The 20,235-nt window shown below is 39.6% G+C and overlaps 1 protein-coding gene across 1 annotated transcript in view; it reads right to left on the bottom strand.

Annotated features, from left to right (window-relative positions):
- Positions 1 to 2,548: 2,548 nt before the first annotated feature.
- Positions 2,549 to 20,235, bottom strand: part of ZBTB8B (zinc finger and BTB domain containing 8B) — a 28,232-nt gene continuing 10,545 nt past the window's right edge. The window contains exons 5-6 of the mRNA XM_077482008.1: positions 10,002 to 10,180; positions 2,549 to 8,148 (exon numbers count right to left, since the gene is read on the bottom strand). Coding sequence (XP_077338134.1) covers positions 7,855 to 8,148; positions 10,002 to 10,180 — 473 coding nt within the window. The 3' untranslated portion in view covers positions 2,549 to 7,854. The remainder of the gene's footprint in view (positions 8,149 to 10,001; positions 10,181 to 20,235) is intronic.

Genomic DNA, 20,235 nt, shown 5'->3' with positions numbered 1-20,235 from the left:
AAACCTTTTCCTCCAGATATTCCGCAAGGGATCGCAAATCAGACCCAAGAAAGAAAGAGGGGTGCTCCAATAGTGAAGTACGTTCACACAAATGCTTTATTATAAAAAGGAACTAAGTCCTGGGTACTCACACTTATACAGTAACAATCAAGCGGTTTTTTCACTAACAAACAACGAACGGCTTCCTCGTTCGTACCCCGGACGTCACTTCCGGTATCCTCCTAGGCCAATTTGGATTGGCCTAGGAGGATACCGGAAGTGACGTCCGGGGTACGAACGAGGAAGCCGTTCGTTGTTTGTTAGTGAAAAAACCGCTTGATTGTTACTGTATAAGTGTGAGTACCCAGGACTTAGTTCCTTTTTATAATAAAGCATTTGTGTGAACGTACTTCACTATTGGAGCACCCCTCTTTCTTTCTTGGGTCTGATTTGCGATCCCTTGCGGAATATCTGGAGGAAAAGGTTTTGGGGGCGCCCATACTACATTTAGGATATACACCGCAAAGTGTTGAAGTTCCCCTATACCTACTGAGGATATACACCCCATTTGAGGACACAACTGCTGCACTGGAGTATTTTTGCTGTCTTACTGACAGCAGTGAGGTAAGGTACCCACTGCACTCAGTGTGTGAGCACCCACGTTTAAGGAGCTGAAAAATCACTGGTGGAATCATCCCGGGGTTGTTCATAGGATTCATTTCTTCACATAGCACAGCGTGGATTTATTTCATCTTCTGCATGAACTTTATGATTTAGCCTTTGTACACTTATTTAGAGACATTTTTTATCACGTTTGCTGGACTACTATCTTTTGCATTTTGTGATAATAATTTTTTCATACACCGTTTTTTATATTTTTATTGTATATTTTTATATATACTCTTTTTTGCACATATGCTGGCACTTGTATGCACTTTCATGGACTGACACAGATTTGTTTGATGTCACGATTCTGTTGATAATTTTAAGACTTGCGATTTTTTTTCTTGTCACTTTATCACGAGTATATAGATTATTTTAGCTTCTTCATTTTATGAATATTAGTAGGAAATAGCTTCAAGCACTGTATTATTCACTTGGTATTTATTTTAGAATTAATGGAATTTTTAATCGCATGAGCACATTTTCAAGATTTTATGCGATTATTTAGTGATTTTAATTTTAATCACATGAGTGCGTTTTCAAGATTTTATGAGATTATTTATTAATTGTGTTATTAGACTTAATTTATTTTATGTGGAGCGCAACACCATCTATTTACTATTTACTGTCACTTTGAGGGGAGGGTTTGCACCTCTGTCGGTGTTTTTTGCTGCAACCACACCAACCTGCTCTAACTTTACCACTATAGCGCGAGGATAACCTACCATTACTACATAAATAACATTGAATTTCGATATATCATATAGGCCAAGGCTCTCTCAAATAGATTACAGGACAACTATAAATATACTTACTAAAATCAAATTGAAATAATTCAATGATCTTGGAATCCAAATTGGATCTATAAATCTTGTAAAGAATACAAAACAAAAAAGGAATGGGGGATCTATTGCAAAGGTTGTATGTGTATAGCATTTAATTAATGAATAGTAAGCAAAAAAGTTATATTTTGTAAAGCATCCACCTAGTAAGTAGTGATCAAGCTTCATTTATATTTTTATGGCATGCCGAGCAATTAAAAAATTGCTATCATAGTGAATACTTAAAACCTATACACAACGCCTCCATCCCTATAAGTTTTAAATATATTGCCATATATAGATCTCCTCTATTGGGATGAAAAATGCCACTATCTCCACATTCCCCAGGCTCCAGCTAAATGCCCGTCAGGTGTCCAGCTTTTATTCCCCATCCGCCTCACAGCAAGTGACTTGTTATGCTATATCTAACTTCAATATTACTTATGTCCTAGACTCAATTTTGTCCTGTGTCGATTGTGCCCCTTGATTGACCCAAAGCGTGGGTATGTGTGGTGGATTGGGGCCCTGTCCTTGGGCTTTTGGGTAAATGACTGAGCCCTCTGACTCTCTGGGATTGTCCCAACTCCATCTCTGGCCCTTGATTCCATCTGGGGGAAACATGTGGTATGTGAAATGAACATGTCAGAATGATTTATGTATTTGTACCAATTGTGATAATTTCTTCATTTAGTCATGTTATCAGCACTTAAATACTTCCTGAAGAAGCCACTTTGATGAAACATGTAGAAGATATTAGTGTGTTTGGAATCAAACATAATGTGATCAAATTACTTGTCATACGTATGTAATTTGTTTTCAGGTTTAAAGTTTTTAATCTGTACAAAATATATTGTTTTTATATTACCCTTGTTTGTGGCCTCAAATAGCACCTTTAAAATCCCATCCTACTTATTCATTGTTTGCTTAATGAATTTAAAATGTGATTTTTCAGTAAAGAAAACTTCTACTTACACAATTGTTAAACAAATACTGAACAGAATTTCTTGGATTTATGACAGATGTACTTTAAAAAATGTCATTATGCATTCACAAAATAAAGCTCTTTGGACATTAACACAGCCCTGTTTCAAAGAAATGGCTTAAAAGGCTTTATTCAAAGGCTTGAAAGTATAACCATACGGTCTTTGGACATAAAATGGCATTCTGTTTCTTAGAACACTTTCCAGATAATTTTATTGTAGCATAGAAGAATAAAGGTAAGATGAGAAACCTTTTATTTACCTGTGTATGTAGAATAATAAATATCAAACATGGACTATATTTGCATACAGTAATATAACCCTAGATAATTACATTTTTTTTAAAGAAACACAGTGAGTCCTTTTGAAGTTTTGACGTTTTTGAGAAAACCGGGGGTTTTATTCCTGGAAAGAAAAACACATTGCTCTCAGTAGCAACCCACCTTAATTGTATACATGGTTTTAGGTGGGATTCCCACATTAAGAAGACACCGAATTTGGTCCTGTCCCTCAAGGAAGTTGAAATCTGTTCTCAGATTACATTTACTAGCTTAACATGCAATGGAGTCCTAATAAAAACACTCCAGTACTAAAACACCTTATTTACATGTAATAGTTGCCCACCTTAACTCTGCACAATGATATCAAATACATAACATACATACACAGTGGAGCTTAAGTACAAAGCTGCAGACTTTGAAAACTGTAACAAGAAACAGAAATGAAAGATTTCATTGCGATGTCACAGCAAAAACAAACCTGCTTAAAATTATGATCAGCTGTAAAATAGTAATACAATAATGTACTGGTTAAGTCAGTCTGAAATGCTCCACAGAGCAATACCAAGACTAGTATTATAAAAATAATTATATCTCTGACAAAGTCTATTTATAATCAGTCCCGTGCCCCACATAAACTAAAATCTATATATGTTTGTATTCTTCTAGATAAACAAGCTAAAGATAAAAGGGAAAAAAATAAAAATAAACTTAAATAAATCAATTTAAATCAAGGGAATTTCCACATGCTAGACATGTCACAATGTGTGTTAAAGTGGTTGTAAACCTCAGATATTACATACGAACAAAGCATATCAATCCATAGTGTGAAAGCGTGTTCTTGTCTCAAATAAAAGCTAAATGTAATTTCTGACCACTGCCTCATTACCCTGATTGACAGCCTCAGCTCTGTTCCTGTGCGTTGTGAGCAGGGGGGGGGGGGGGGGGTTGGCCTGGTCCTTCCAATCAGCTCTCAGAGCCCCCCTCACTTCAGCTCCCCATACCCTGCTTTTTAGAGCGGAGAGATCCTGTTTAAATTCTGCACTTTGAATGGCTGTAGGGAAAGATGACTGTAGATAAACAGGTACAACTTACGTAGGATCATTTTTTTAATCTCTATGCATCACCTGAGGCAAGTCATTTTACTGGGTATATGTAAGGGTTTACAACCACTTTAAGTCAAAACAGTGTTTTTGCAGAAGAGACCTATATAGCAGTCCATTTACTCCTATGTAGTGCTAACTTTCTAGAATTAAAGTGACCCATGCCATTCCTCCTGCTATCCCGTTTAACAATGCCTTTATTTAGAGTCTGTTCTATGCTTTTTATTGCTCCCACTCTCCTGTCACAGCTCTATTATTACACAGGAATTATAAAGCACCAACAGTTTTCTCAACGCTTTACAATACAAAAGGAAGACAGTCAAGTTACAAAACAATTCAATACATGAGGGTCAGGAGGGCCTCATGAGAGCTTACAATTTAAAAAAGGAAGGTCGAGCGATACCAAAAGGTAATACGTTTATGGGATGTGTTTATGTAGAAAAGGGAAAAAAAAGTAAAATTTTTAGATAACAGTGGGATAAACTTCTCTAAAGATATGAGTTTTCAGGGATCATCTAAAAGCAGCTAGAGTATGAGGCTAGCTTGATAGATTGGGGTAGAAAGTCCCTAGGGTATGGCAGAGACTCTGGAGAAGTTCTGGAGAGGAGCATGGGTCAAGATAACGAGGGAGCTAGAGAGCTGAAGGTCTTAGGAGCCCTTATACAGTTTTTCTGCATACAATGACATCAAACCTCCTTTGGCATATAGTTACAATTATTTGTTTTCTATTGGGTAAATTCAGCCAATACAAAAATGTAATAGTTCCAGCCAATAGGAAAAAGGAGGAAGAATTAAGGGAAAAAAAGAAAGCAAATTCATATTTCATAGTTTCACAGCTGCTACTATAGGAACTGCTAAACAGCTGTGATATGGAAAAAAAAAAAAAAAAAACATTAATGAGCTTACCACAGCCTTTATGCACCAAAACTGTTAGACACAATGGCATGGTTTATGTTACCTTTAAAAAAAAAAAAAAAAATCCAGACCCTTGCTGTATGTAGATTTTTTTTTCCTGTATTTAAAAAGGATAACGACACTTTTGTGAGAAGAAAAATGCAAATAAAAAAAAATAAAAATTATAGCATATACAATTGCTATACAAGTCATATTGTAATTGAATGTTATTAAAAATTACCTTTCCGTTTCAATTTGCAGCACTGTAATTGTGTGTAAAATGCAAAATGGCTACCTGGAGGTATTCACACAGATGGTGTACAGAACACCCCCAGATATGTCATTTCCTGCTTCTGTGATTGGCTTACTGATTTTCCCAGAAGTCTGCACTAAGATATAAGTCAGATTTTGGGCATCCCTAGCTAAAAAAATAAAAATAAAAAAAGTCATTTTTTTTTGTGATACTCTCCCAAGGAGAAATGTCTAAATGATGTAGATCTTGCCACTTTCCTCATTAGAACCCTGAAAATGCAGCAGCTAATAGATATAAAATCACTCCCACTAGATTCACTTTCAACATGGAAAGCAGACACGAACAGCTATTTCTTCAGAATAACAAAAGGCAGGAATCAGCTATAAAGTTTGTTAAAATCCTTGCGATGTACATAGATCACCTAGAGGGGAATGTTTTTTTTCTCAACAAAAGTGGAGTTAGTCTTCAAGTGGTTTTCTCTTATATCCTTATAGCCTATAGCCTATCTTCAGGATAGACTACAATTTCCAGGAACGTTTGTTTTTAGTTTTTTTAACCACTTGACTAACCCCTTACTATCAGGTCATCTTTCAGTGCTTTGATAGTTTGGCCGGCAATTACTCATTCAAGCAACACTCAACCCAAATTAATTGTATCTCATCTTTTGGTGGTATTTAATAATTACTGCTTTTTGACTATATTAAAAAGAAGACCAACCTAAAATTTCCTTTACTTTCAATTATAAACATTATCACATAAAAAGGCCAGGATAATACGAACACCCAGCAAATGACTCCTTTTTAGAAAGCAGACACCCCAAGGTAATCTCATCTTTTGCCACAATTTTTCAGAAAGGAAGAAACATGCTGAAATCAAAGTGGTTAAAATGTGGAGCTTGGTAATGGTGCATTAGATACAGTGGTTATCATTAGTACATGATTATTGTACAAGTCATACACAGAGGAGGAGGTGAAAAGGGGGTTAATCTACAGGTCACATACAGTGGGGGAGGACAGAGATGAGGGTATTACTGTGCAGGAAAGGAGGTGAAGGGGGTTAATATGCAGGCACTACAGAGAATGGATGCAGATGATATGTACAGAAGATATTACAGAGTTACAAAAACAATCCTACAATAACATTTATTAACCCCACTACACACCCTTGAATCTGCTATCCATCTGAATGAGAGAGAATTCATAGAATTCACCTTCCTCTCTTTACTTCCTTGGCCATCACAGCTATTACAAGGCACAGTGCCATTCTAAACCAACCCGGGAGGTTTATAAATTAAATAAAAAAAAAAAAAAAAAAAAAGCACTCTTTGCATCACTGAGGACTAGTTGGTTCCTGAAGAAGATGTAAAAAGAAAAAGAAGAGGAACCTGCATGTCACATGATAACTACAAACTTCCCACCAGACTGAAGTATGTCCTATCAACTCTTTTGTACACAATAGCTGCAAAACAAGGCCTTTGGTGCAACTTGTCCTATGTAATATTTAAATAAGGATTCCCAAATAGGCGTGATATTAGGATACTAGAGGAAATAAAAAACAAAATAAGGACACTGAAAACATAAAACAAGCACGTAAAAAATACATGTATCTGTTTCTTTTTTTCCAATGAGCCTGCTCAGTAATCCTAGGGACATAGAACAGACAATGGGGTTTATTTACTAAAGGCAAATCCACTTTGCACTGCAAGTGCACTTGGAAGTAAAGTAATTGTAAATCCAAGGGGGATATGCAAGGAAAATAAAAAAAACAGCATTTTAGCTTGCACATGATTGGATGATAAAATCAGCAGAACTTCCCCTCATTTCAGATCTACCCCTTAGATTTAGAGTGACTGCACTTCCAAGTGCACTTGCAGTGCAAAGTGGATTTGCCTTTAGTAAATAACCCCCAATGGGTCAAACAGCCCACAAAATAGAAAGAAAATCACTTACTGCTGCACTTGTAATCCCATTGAATTGAACTCAGCAGTACACATGGCAGTTCAGAGGCTGCATCTGGCCTTTACTTGTTCTGTTTACATGTGGCATGTTCTATCGAGTATCATTTGAACTGCACGCAGAGCAGGTCAAATGCTGCTTTTGCCATTCAAACAGATGCATTTGAATAGCAAAAGGCAGCTTTGAAAAGAACAGCCTTCTACATGAGCCTTTTAGGAAAGTCTTCAGGTTCTGTGTCAAAGACAGGGCACATAGCATTTCTGTGTATAAAATCCATTTTCTAAACATCTAAAGAAATTGGCACCTTATTTTTGTAAAAATCCCTTTGTGCAAACACATTCATCTTTTCTGAAAACGTGTTAAATGCTAATTCTAGGAACGATTAACCACAAAGTAATTTCATATATTTTTGGACATTTCTAGTTGTGCAAATATACATACACACACATGTCTAATGCCTAAAACGTCCAAAACACCATGTGTTATTCCTCCCAGTTGCAAAGAGAGTAAGGCATTTTGACTGCCTTAAAATTATAGGACTGTAGTATAAAAAAAAATAAAAAAAGGCATTAAAAGAACAGAGGCTGATAAATCTTTTGTACGCTGGCTAGTCTGGTAAGCATTCTTGCAATGTAATAAACAGCTGATCTTTCCATGACACAAATGTCAACAATAAAAAGTCCGGTGAAGTCACAGTTAATGCCGAAATATAGTGCACAGCACTAAAATAAATGTCAAGAAATGTGTAAAATAGAAAGTGTTTTGCTGCTAATGGACCAGCAGCACAGTGCATAGCCAAAGAGGCAATGAACCTGCTGACCACTGAGATGGTCTCAGTAGTGGCAGAAATCGGACGGCCTAAGCCAATTAGTACAATGCTACCTAGATGGCCTGCATAGAGAGGTAACTGCATGGATTTTCAAGTGGGTCACATCAGTACCTCCCTATGTATTTGTTCTTTATCCTCAATGTCTTCCTCAGCCACTTCATTCTCATCACCAGACTCAATGTAAATAGGCCAATCTCCATCTCCATCTCCTTCATCCTTGTCCATACTTTCAGATGCAGCTTCTGCATGACTTGCTTGGTGGGAATCTTCATTTGTTGTAGTGACACAGGTACAGCTATCACACAAGCCAAACCGCCTTAGACCTGGGGACAGACTGCTGGTGAAAGTACGGCGGCAACCTTTACAAATAATGGGTCGGTTGGATCGGTGAACCTGTAGAAAGGAAAGATGAACAGATACAATGTTTGTTACCTATTCATTGTAAACATTATAATGTTTGCATTATAATGATTAACCACTTCAGCTCTCACACCTTTTTACCCTCTATGGACCAGACCATATTTTCACATTTCCGCTATTCATGAGTCTAAGACCCCCTTTTACACTGGGGTGGTGCGGGCACTAGCGGTAAAGCACCGGTAGATATAGCAGCGATTTAGCCAAAGCGCTGCTAGTGGGGCAAAAAAAAAAAAGGGGGCTCAAACACATCCGATTACCACTTCTTTCAAACTGCTTTTAGGGCACTTTGAAAGCGGCGCCTATTTATTTCAATAGGTGGGGGGCGGTGGAGGAGCGGTTTAAACACTGCTTCCCCACCACTCCAAAGATGTTGCCTGCAAGTGCACTGCACACTCAGTGTGAAAGCACTCGGGCTTTCAAACTGGGGCTGCAGAAGAGGCAGTTTACATGCACTATGTTTAGCGCAAAAATGCCTGTAAAGCGTCCCGGTGTGAAAGGGGTCTAACTTTATAATAAGTTATGATACATGCAGCAATATTTTGAACACAAGTATTATTGTGGGGAAAGCTTTTACATTTTATTGTTCTATTTACTGGAAAACCAAAATTGCATTTTTGGTACAAAGCATGTTAAAGTTTTTTAACATTTTGCATGTATTCCATTTTTTATCATAATGCATCAGTAATTTAAAGTTCTGATTTAAAATAAAACAGATATACCATAAACCACATATTTTTTAACAGGAAACCCTTAAAAGGTAATGTGTATATATGTGCTTTATAATAATTTATTATATATTTTTTTCCAACAAATATTTTGAAATGGAAACATGGAACAGGAGATAAAACTGTGATTGTAAACAAACACCTCGTAAAACAACTCATTCAGAATAAAAACGAAAGGCAAACCCTTTTTGTATGGATATAAAAAGAACATTATAAATACCTTTTTCCCTTTTTTTTTTATAAGTGTTCACATTCCCTCTGTTCTCAGCTGCATAAGAGCTGGGGGAAGGAGAAGCAGCAGTACACTGAGCTTCCCAGTGAAGGGCTGAGCAGTGGCGGCGTGTCAGGACAAGTCTGATCATTGGAGGAGAGCACACCGAGTTCCCAGCATAGCTAGAGAACTGACCACGCTGTGTTCTTCTGCCTAGTGTGGTCGGTTTTTAATAGAAAAGTAGAGGGTCTGGCAGGAACACCAGGGATTTCACATAAAGGAAGCAATACAAAGAGAACAGGATACTTTCTTATACAAGTACATGGTAAGGCAGGCACATATCAGGAATATAAAAAGATTGGGTAACAAAACGGTTTAAATAGTGCTTATACAGGGTGATCTACTGAAATGAATGGGTTAAATAGAAAAATAAAAGGTTAAAAAAAGCGTTAACTAGTTCCCTGTACACGCAATAAACATTCTTCTGTATTAACTGCAGCTCTCTCACTCAGATTTCTGTCTGATAGGGTACTGAGGAAATAAGACAGCTACTGTTACTTTTGTTATTGTTTACAAAACATTACACTGAATGATCACTGTGATTGTCTGTCATAGTGATCATTCAAGGAGGAAGGCTTCAGACTGGCTGCCAATTGTAAGATTGAGAGCGCCTCTTTGTACAGACACCGGGTCTTACTGGGCTGTGCATAGGAGCAAGCAGTGAAAAGGAGAAACTGCAGGCAGTCCTGGATGTACAGGAAATGCCTTGTGTACAGAGGAGATTTTATGGGTGTGTGTAACACGCCAAAGGAAGGCAACTGGGTAAAGTAGCATATACTTATATATATATAAATATTTTACATATGCGCACGCACACACACAGTACTCACAGTGAGTGAATGGCTCCGCAGATGCTCCTGGCGTGTGAACCTCTTACCACAGATTTCACATGGATAAGGGCGCTCTCCTGTATGTGATCGAATGTGACGTTTCAGAATTCCCTTTTGCTTTGCCGTGTATGGACAGAATGGGCACTTGTGAAGCTTGATTGGAACGACTAAAACATCACCTGAAAGAAAAAACGTGAGATGTCTGCTTTCTGTCACATTTTCCAAATGGTTAACAATGTATTATAAAGTTTTCTTGCAAAACTTCAAAATAGTTTTATACTGGTTGCTGCAACTGAAGGTTCAGCACCAGGTTTCTATGAACACTAGGGTTCCCCCAGAGGCTGCTAGGGGTTCCTTGAGTTGTGGCCGATTGACCTCCCATTTGATGGTGCCTGAATAGTTCTGGAGCCAACAGCATTTGGCAGAGCTGAAGCAATGGCACCATAGGCCATTTTAGCTATTTGTAGGGGTAGACAACAGACCACCACTCCATTGGGAGCATTATTCCAATTGACCACCACTGTAAAAGTAATTTTGTTTTTCTACTGACCCCCAATGATTTGGTTTTATCTGGGCTACCCCGAGACCTGGAAATTGTTTTACTGGTTCCACTGGGGTAACTAGGCTGAGAAAGCCTGATCTAGGCCATTGATGGCCAAACATATCTTATACACTTATAAGATATAAGAGCCTCTCAAGCTATATATAACAGGGCCGCATTTGCGACTAGAATTAGCGACCTGGCACCTGGGGCAGCACAGCTGGGGGTATCCTCACTCCGCGGACCCCCCCGGCGTGATCGTGTGGACCGCGCCCCCGGCGGCCGGTAATTGAGCCCCCGGCTTTGAGGCCTTCTACGATCCTATGGTTCCTTCTGGAATCTGGCGCCCCCTTGTGGTGGCCGTTGGAATTACAAACAGCAATGCTAATGGAGCTTCCCCTGCCTATCTCCTTCCCTTTACTCAGAACCCCTAAACATTATATATATATATATATATATATATATATATATATATATATATATATATATATATATATATATATATATATATATATATATATATATATATATTTTATTCTAACACCCTAGAGAATAAAATGGTGGTTGTTGCAATACTGTCTGTCACACCGTATTTGCACAGCGGACTTACAAGCGCACTTTTTTGGGGAAAATGTATTTAATTAAAAAAAAAAAAAAATAAGACAACAGTAAAGTTAGCCCAATTTTTTTTTATATTGTGAAAGATAATGTTACGTTGAGTAAATCGATACCCAACATGCCATGCTTCAAAATTGCGCCCGCTCATGGAATGGCGACAAACTTTTACCCTTTAAAATCTCCATAGGCGACGTGTAAAAAATTAGCCCAATTCTTTTTAAGTTACAGAGGAGGTCTGGGGCGAGAATTATTGCTCTCACTCTACCGATCGCAGCGATACCTCACATGTGTGGTTTGAACACCGCTTTCATATATGCGTTCGCTTCTGCACGCAAGCTTGGCGGGACAGGGCGCGTTTAAAATAATTTTTTTTTTCTTATTTTAACTTTTATTTTTATTTTTTTCACTGTTCTTTAAAAAAAAAAAAAAAAAAAAAAAAATGTGTGTCACTTTTATTCCTATTACAAGGAATGTAAAAATCCCTTGTAATAGAAAAAAGCATGACAGGTCCTCTTATATATGAGATCTGGGGTCAGAGAGACCTCACATCTCATATTTACACTAAAATGCAATTTTAAAAAAATGTGTCATTTGAAAAAAAAAAAAAAAAAAATGTCTCTCTAACAGCTATGGGCAATGACTTGGAGACAGGTGGGGTGGGGGGCTGGGGGCTATCTTCCCCTCACTCGTCTCCATGTCAGGCCAGGGACAGGTCCAGATCGCCGTCACGGACCTGGCTCCAAACTTTTTTAGCTGGCTCCTAGATTCCAAGCAAATTTGTCAACCCCTGCTACAAAAGAGCCTCTCAAGACACCCCAGTGTAAAAGCCCAAGTGCTCTGGGGCGGTGCACTTTCAGGACAGGAGAAAAAGTCCTGCAAGCAGCATCTTTGGGGTGGTGCGGGAGCGGTGTATATGCCGCTCCTCCACTGCCCCTGCCCATTGAAATGAATAGGCAACGCTGCCGAAGCACCTGCAAATCGCTTTGGCAGTGCCACAACATGGGCGCCATTAACCCTTTCCTCAGCCCCTAGCAGGGGTTAAAAGCGCCGCTATAACAGTGGTAAAGCGCTGCTAAAAACAAAAAAAAACACTTTATACAGATTATGGGCCTGTGTCAAGCCTGTGGCTTGTGCTGATGCTGTAAGTTTGAGACTCGTATGAGATCTTTAAACACGTGCCTACCAGGAACTTACACTCCCTTCCTGCCCAAGCCATTTTTCTTCAGCTTTCAGCTCTGTCGCACTTTGAATGACAATTGTGCTGTCATGCTACACTGTACCCAAACACATTTTTTATCATTTTCTTCACACAAATAGAGCTTTCTTTTGGTGGTATTTAATCACTGCTGTTTTTTTATTTTTTGTCAGTACATTTTGTAACCAAGTCTCTTTACACAGATCGGGGTCGCACCGCGTCCTAGCAACACAGCACGATCGCTGCGCACCCCCGCAGGCGTGTAAGAATGCCTGTTCTGGGATGCCATCGTATGATGGCGTCCTAGAACGAGAACTGCACTGCCCCGCCGCCATTTGACGGTGGGCGGGAAGAAAGCAGCTAACCTAGATTAAGGCTTACCTGTAGGTCTAAGAAATATCTCCTAAACCTACACGGTTTAGGAGATATTTACCTGAGGACAGCCACCGCTGTCTGTGGCGCATGCGCCGTAGACAGCGGCGCACAGACGCACTGGGTAAGCCGCAGATCGCGGCGGTATACCACAAGTGTCGGCTCCCGCACGCATGCGCGAGAGTGACGTCATCGCTGCTCCGGCGAATCACAGCGCCGGAGCAGTGAGACCCACCAAGAAGATGGACGCTCGGAACTACAGGGGACATCGTTGACTTCGCTGGCTCCTGTGTCAGATAAGTGACACATAATGGACTACTATGCGATGCACAGTAGTCCATTATGCTTTACCTTTGCAGGGAATGAAAGAGGAAGTAAACCCATCAGGGTTTACTTCCTCTTTAAGAATCCATTTACAGGTGCAACTGCCTTCAAGCGAGTTCTGCATTTCCATAGAATTGTATGGGAATGCAAAACTGCTCGAGACACACAAAAGCCCATTAGCACAGGCCCTTATTCAATCTGATTTTTTATTTATTTTTTTAATAAATACATTCAAAACCGATATTAGCTTTGGATGGAAGGATGTGATGGTTTAACCAGTGGTATTTAACTAAAAGCAGTTCAGTCAAAAGCTAATCTAAGCTTAAACTTACTCCCACTCCAAGCCTTATACTAATTATCCTGTAAAGGAAAGATGCTTATACTTACCTAATCTAAGGGCGCTTGGGCCAGTCACATGATCAGGTTCCAGCAGTGACTTCAAGGGAGAGGAGGGACAGTGGACAATGCCCCATAGTAGGTCTATGGGTGATGTCACTGCCTAGGCTCTACAGCCGTTGTTGATGCGCTTTCCTCTTCAGTACAGGCGGCCATTACATCACTGGACCGGAGCGCACTTAGATTAGGTATATGCCTATGCAAAATGACATACGAGGCCCGGTGATCACCCAAAAAATGTATGAAGGTTTGGTTCTGTTGGATTGAATCTATTGACACACTGAAAGGGGAGGTAGATATTTGAACAGCTATGGGAAGGGTGTGGGAGGGACTATAATCCCGAGGATGGCTGATTAAAGGAGGTGCTGTACACACTTTAAAAGGTGTTTTGCGTTTTTTATGTGGGTTTTAGTTTTTATGTTTGCTTTACTCTATCCTGCTCCCATGTGTTGAAAAAGTTCTTTACGTCTTGAAAAGAGGGGGGTGAAAACCAGGAAAGGTACTTACCAGGTTGCGTGGTACATGGGTGGTCTGCATTATGTATTGAGGTTGAAAACTTGGCTGTCTATGACATGTATACTGTTTTTTTTTGGAAAATGGTGTGTATTCCCTCCCTTGTGTATTTGTATTCTTATGGACAAGGTTATGTACTGAAACTGACACTGTATGTAACTGCGAGTTCTTAATGGCCAGGCAATCTTCTGGGGTCTGTGACGTGTCCCCTAAAAAAATGACATGCCAAATGTGGCCTGTCAGGGGGTCAGGTGTTCTTAAAGCGGAAGTTTCACTTTTGGGTGGAACTCTGCCTGTAACATGCGTTTACAAGTGTCAAATGTTTTTTCTGCTAAAACGCTGCTGCTCCTGGATGCCCTGGCCATGGGTTTTTTTTTGTTTTTTTCTAAAAACCCCTGGCAATAAATGCTGCTAAAAGCCTGTGTGTTCATGGGCACATAGGCTAACATGCAGGGCAGTCTAGAGACCGGGAAAAATAAATGTCTGCTGCCCTTCAGAGACGCTGCAAAAATGACCAGTGTTCATAAGGCCTAAAAAGGCCAACATCTGTATCCAAAAGTCAAGTGAAGGGCTTTACCTAAATTTACAAAACAATATATTTTGGTTTATTTTTTGTGGGGACGACAAACAATGTTCTCTTTTTGGTGACCGTGTCCTGTACAAAATATTTTATTTTCTATGAAATCTATAGACAAATAGTAACAGGAGTAAAATAAAAAATGTCAGCAGCATTGCCGAATTAAAAACACGAGTTTTGCTACGTTAGTTTTGCTACGTTTGCAAGAAAAAACCTCCCTGCTATATTTAAGTCCCACTTTCCCACAATTCTTGTGTTTCAAGCATGCTCATAAATGCTGAAAGACTCCGTTTCAAACCCATTAGTTCTGTTTTTTTTTTCCCCAGCCTGAAAAGGCCCCTGCCAAAAAAGCCTGTGTGTGCATGGACACATAGGATAACATGCTGGGGGTTTTACTGGCTGCAGCAACTGTAAAAACATCCAGTGTGCATGAGGCCTAATTAGTGTTAGTTTCAAAACAGCTTGCATCACGGTAGATAAAAAAGTTGAAATTTTTGAAATATAATTCTGGTATAAAGCAAGGGAAATTTACAAACAAAAGAAAGGCTTTTTCTTTTAGGCCTCATGTACACTGCTGCAGGTAAACGGACATTCAGAGGCAGTTGGCTGCTTTATTCAGCTGCCCCTGAACTGATCCAATGTTATCTTCGTTTAACCACTTGCCGACCAGCGCACGACGATGTACGTCGACAGAATGGCACGGGCAGGCAAATGGGCGTACATGTACGTCCCTTTAAATTTGCCGCCCTGCCATCGGGAGCGCGCCGGCGGCGGCGCGCTCCCACACTGGTCGGGACCTCCGTGAGTCCGGTCGCAGGACCCGCGGACTCGATCGCCGCGGGCATCCCCGCGATCGTCTCACGGAGCGGCCGAATGAAGAAATGCCGTTGTAAACAACATTTCTCCATTCTGCCTAGCAACTAGTGATGCTGATTTCTGCTCCATGTGATTGAAGCAGAGATCAGTGTTCACTAAATGAAAGCCCAACCCCCCCACAGTTAGTAACACACCCTTAGGAACACTTAACCCCTACACTGCCACCCACTGGTTAACCCCTTCACTGCCAGTGTCATTTACACAGGAATCACTGCATTTATATAGCAGTGATTATTGTATAAATGACAATGGTCCCAAAAATGTGTCAAAAATGTCCGATGGGTCCCCCACAATGTCGCCGTCACAATAAAAATCGCTGATTGCCGCCATTACTAGTAAAAAAAAAAAAAATAATAAAAAATTATTAATAAAAATGCTATAAAACTATCCCTATTTTGTAAACGCTATAACTTTTGCGCAAACCAATCAATAATCGCTTATTGCGATTTTTTTTACCAAAAATATGTAGAAGAATACGTATCGGCCTAAACTGAGGGAAAAAAATGTTTTTTTATATATTTTTGGGGGATATTTATTATAACAAAAAGTAAAAAATAATGTGTTTTTTTCAAAATCGTCGCTCTATTTTTGTTTATAGCGCAAAAAATAAAAACCGCAGGGGTGATCAAATACCAAAAAAAGGACGTCAATTTTGTTTGGGAACCACGTCGCACGACTGCGCAATTGTCAGTTAAAGCGACGCAGTGCCGAATCGCAAAAAGTGGTCTGGTCTTTGACCGGCAAATTGGTCCGGTCTGAAAGTGGTTAATGTCGTTTTTAGGCAGTTGAGTTCAGAGGCCTTTTTTGGAAAGCAAAAAAAGGAGTTCACATGCTGGCATTTCAAGCACTAAACACTGCATTTCATTTACAGGCGTTTTACATTTTTGGCTATTTTGAAAAAAATAAAAATTATATATTTTTTTTCCAAACGCTTCTAAACACGCCATGTAAATGGATGTTTTAAAACGTGGGTTACTATCTGTCAAGTTAAATCGTTCAGGAGAGGTTGTAAAAAATGTCCTGTGTACATTAAGCCATAATGTATGCATTCTTTTGTGACATATAAAAAAAAAAAAAATTAACAAAATGACTGAAAATTTTAAAAAGTTTAAATATTAATTAGCAGAAAATTAAAAGCTAATGAGAGTAGGGGATTGATAAATTAAGTAAAGCCGAACAGGACTGAACAGAGGTTCAAGACCAGCCCATTTTTTTTGCGATATGGCACTGCATTACTTTAACTGACAATTGCACAGTCATGTGATGCAGTACACAATTAAAATTTTCCCTTTGGTATTTGGTTACCTCTGCGGTTTTTATTTTTTGCACTATAGACAATTTTAAAAAAAAGAGACAATTAAAAAAAATATATATATAAATTATATATATATATTATATATATATATAATAAATAATCAAATTTCTTCATCAATTTAGGTCAACATGTATTCTGCTACATATTTTTTGGTAAAAAAAATTGGTTTGGTTTGCGCAAAAGTTATAGCGTCTACAAACTGTGGGATATATTTATGGAATTTACATTTTTTTACTAGTAATGCCGTTGATCAGCAACTTATAGCGGGACTGCGATATTGTGACTAGTCACTGACATTCTTTTTGGAACCAGTGACACAAATACAGTGATCAGTGCTAAAAAATAAAAAATGCACTGTCACTGTACTAATGACACTGGCTGGGAAGGGGTTAACATCAGGGCCAATCAAAAGGGTTAAATGGGTTACTCGAGAGTGCTTTCTAATTGTGAGGGGGGTGCTTGTACTGTGGGAAGAGAGAGATCTGTATTTCTGCTTAGCACAAACACAAGATCACTGCCTTCCCTTGTCACAGAAGGGCGATGAGATCGTAGTTCTGCCTGTGGCTCGAATGAACGACAGGTCCCGGGAACATAGCATTCGCCGGACTCGGCAGTGCAGAATCATGTATCTGTACAGAACACACGCATATGCAGTGTCACAGAAGTGAATCTTTATCCGTGGGGTCGCACATGCATACCTGTGTTTATGCTGAGAGCATGCTGCACACAGCGTGCTTCCAGCATAGAGACTGGGCTCTCATACTAATGATCAGGAACCAGAAAGCCTGGTTCCTGATCATTGGCTATCACTAGATCAGGACACTATTCAGTCCGTCTCTATGTTTTTTTTATTCCTTATGAATAGAGCAAAAGATACATTGTAAAAAAATAATAACCAAATAGTCAAAACAGTAATAATATGCAAAAAATAGCTAGATCAGGGGTTGATCGGGGCAAGGGTCAGTGTGGGGGTCAAATGTCATTGTCAGATTCAAAAGGTCAGTGTCAGTGCATTTTAGGTAGGGTTAAAAAATGTTTGTTTTACTATTTTGTGCCAGGTGTCCTTTGATAATAAACAAAAATAATAGGAGATATCCATTACCATTTACCACCAAATGAAAGCCCAATTTGTCCTGAAAAAACACAGTATAAGGGCTAGTTTACACTTGCTTCAAAACAAGGCTTCAGACAGGCTTTGTTAAAGCTCTCTGAACGGCAATCAAAGCTCCTGTCACTAAATAAAATGGCTAGCTTACAGTCCTGTTTGCACCTGCTTTTCCTTGGGAGTTTCTGTGATACTTTGGTGGAGCTTCGAGCAAGCTTTGCCATTGACTTCTATGGAGGCCTTGAAGACACTTTGAAGCACCACTGAAGCTACATGGGGTACAGTTTTTGAAGCGTAGCCGAAGCAAAGCAAAGCAAAAGCAGGTGTAAACAGGACTGTAAGGTAACCATTTTATTGAGTGACAGGAGATTTGACTAGCGTTCAAAGAGCTTTAACAAAGCCTGTCCGAAGCCTGGTTTTGAAGCAAGTGTAAACTAGCGGTTAATGTGTTGATGCTGAAGCAAGTTAAAATGAGCCCTAATTCATATGGATACGCTAAGTAGTTGTGATATGTATAATTTTACTTAGGGCTCGTTTACACTTGCTTCAAACATGCTCTCTGAATAGCAGTCAAAGCTCCTGTTAATAAATAAAATAGTTAGCTTACAATCCTGTTTACACCTTACTTTTGCTTTGAAGCCCCATCGGCTTTGCTTAAAAAATTATACCCCACATTGCTTTAGCGGTGCTTCAAACCGTCTTCAAAGCCACCATTGAAATCTATGCCAAAGCTCGCTTGAAGCACCTACAGCTTTTGAGAGGCTTTAATACAGCTTTAGCTTCACTTAGTTTTTGAGAAATTGCAGGTTTGAGATAGCCACACACACGGGGCATCTTTCCTGACCTGCCATGCTGCGTGCTCGGATAAGGGGCTGGTATGGATTTTGAGGGGGGGGGGGGGGGGACCCATGCATTTTTTTTGGGCGTAGGGGTTCCCCTTAAAAATCCATACCAGACCAAAGGACCTGTCATTTTTTTTTTTTTATTTGGCGTGGAGTTCCCCTTCAAGATCCTCAGAGCAAAAGTCGCATTCCAAAGTCGGATCACGTTAAGATGATGATCTGACTTCAATGATATTCAATGGGCTGAAGTAGGATCAAAGTTGGACCAAAGTAGTGCAGGAACCTTTTTTAAAGTCAGACCGACTTGTGTTGAACCAGTTAAGACAGTTCTCATAGGGAGCCATTGATTTTCACACGTAATGCGACATGAGCTCCCAATTGCGGAGCGTTTGTCATACCAGTGTGAACCCAACCTAAACTGGTAACCAATAAAAGCTATTTTGTTACAGTGTATTTGAATTAGACTTCTGGACAGTATTCTGTACATTTGCTGCTCTGATAAATCTTACTTGTTATCACGACAGCTAGGATTTTGCTAAAAAAAAGCAGCGGGGAAAGAGGAACAAGTTTGCCTATTAGACAGCCCTGGTCTAAATCATTAATGTGAACCTAATATTTCTAACAGATATCGATTTTATCACTGGCGAATACCCACCACCACCACAGACAGAAAATCTATGAAAACCTTATTATTCCTCACCTGAAACAAGGACCGTAACTGACCATAGCATATATAGCCTATATTACAGTGAAAATCATAAATCATGGAAAGTAATAAAAACTCAGTAGAAACACGACTGCAATGAAAAAAAAAAAAAGACTGTACTGTGAGACGGAGTCCCAGCTTCCGGGAGAGAAAGGGTGGCCAGGAGCATGTAATCAGGTAAGTGGGAGAAAGGGTTAAGTTTCAATGCCACTGACCACCAATGCAGGGGGGCGAATACTGTCACCAGTGCTGGAGATTATTGTGTATTGTGTCCGCTGACACCAATGTTAGTGATTATTATTGCACTCACTGACACCAACGTAGGGTTTATTTTTTTTATTACATACACTGACACCAATGTTAGGGGTACTGTAATTCTTGTGTACATTGACACCAATGTTGGGGGTAATTTTTGCATACATTGTCACGGATGTTGGCGGCAAATATTGTGTCCACTGACACCAACCTTGGGGGTATTATTGCACTGACACCAATGTTGGGGGCTATTTTTTTGTCCACTGACACCAATGTTATTGTACGTCTACTTCTTAAAGTGGAACTTCATCCAAAGGGGGAGGGGGGATATTTGTAATTTTTTTGGGGGGGGGGGTTGGGGGGAGCGGTACCTGCTCCCACTTGCACTCAGATAGCCTAGGTGATTTAAGTGATCGTTCAGTACCTCTCCTCCCCCCACCTGCAACCTTCTGAGACACATCACAGGTAAGGATGAGTTACGGTGTGTTCGCACAGCTCATGTGCAGAGCCCGCTACAGGAAGTGGACACTGTGCTAATTACAGCCAGCAAGACATTGTCCCGATGCGTGGCTGCAGAGATCGGGACAATGTCTCACTGC

This window comes from Lithobates pipiens, unplaced genomic scaffold, assembly GCF_037356315.1.
Source record: "Lithobates pipiens isolate NorthernLeopardFrog02 unplaced genomic scaffold, aLitPip1_a1.2 Scaffold_16, whole genome shotgun sequence".
Classification (NCBI taxonomy): Eukaryota; Metazoa; Chordata; class Amphibia; order Anura; family Ranidae; genus Lithobates; species Lithobates pipiens.
This window is presented reverse-complemented; position numbering and strand designations above follow the sequence as displayed.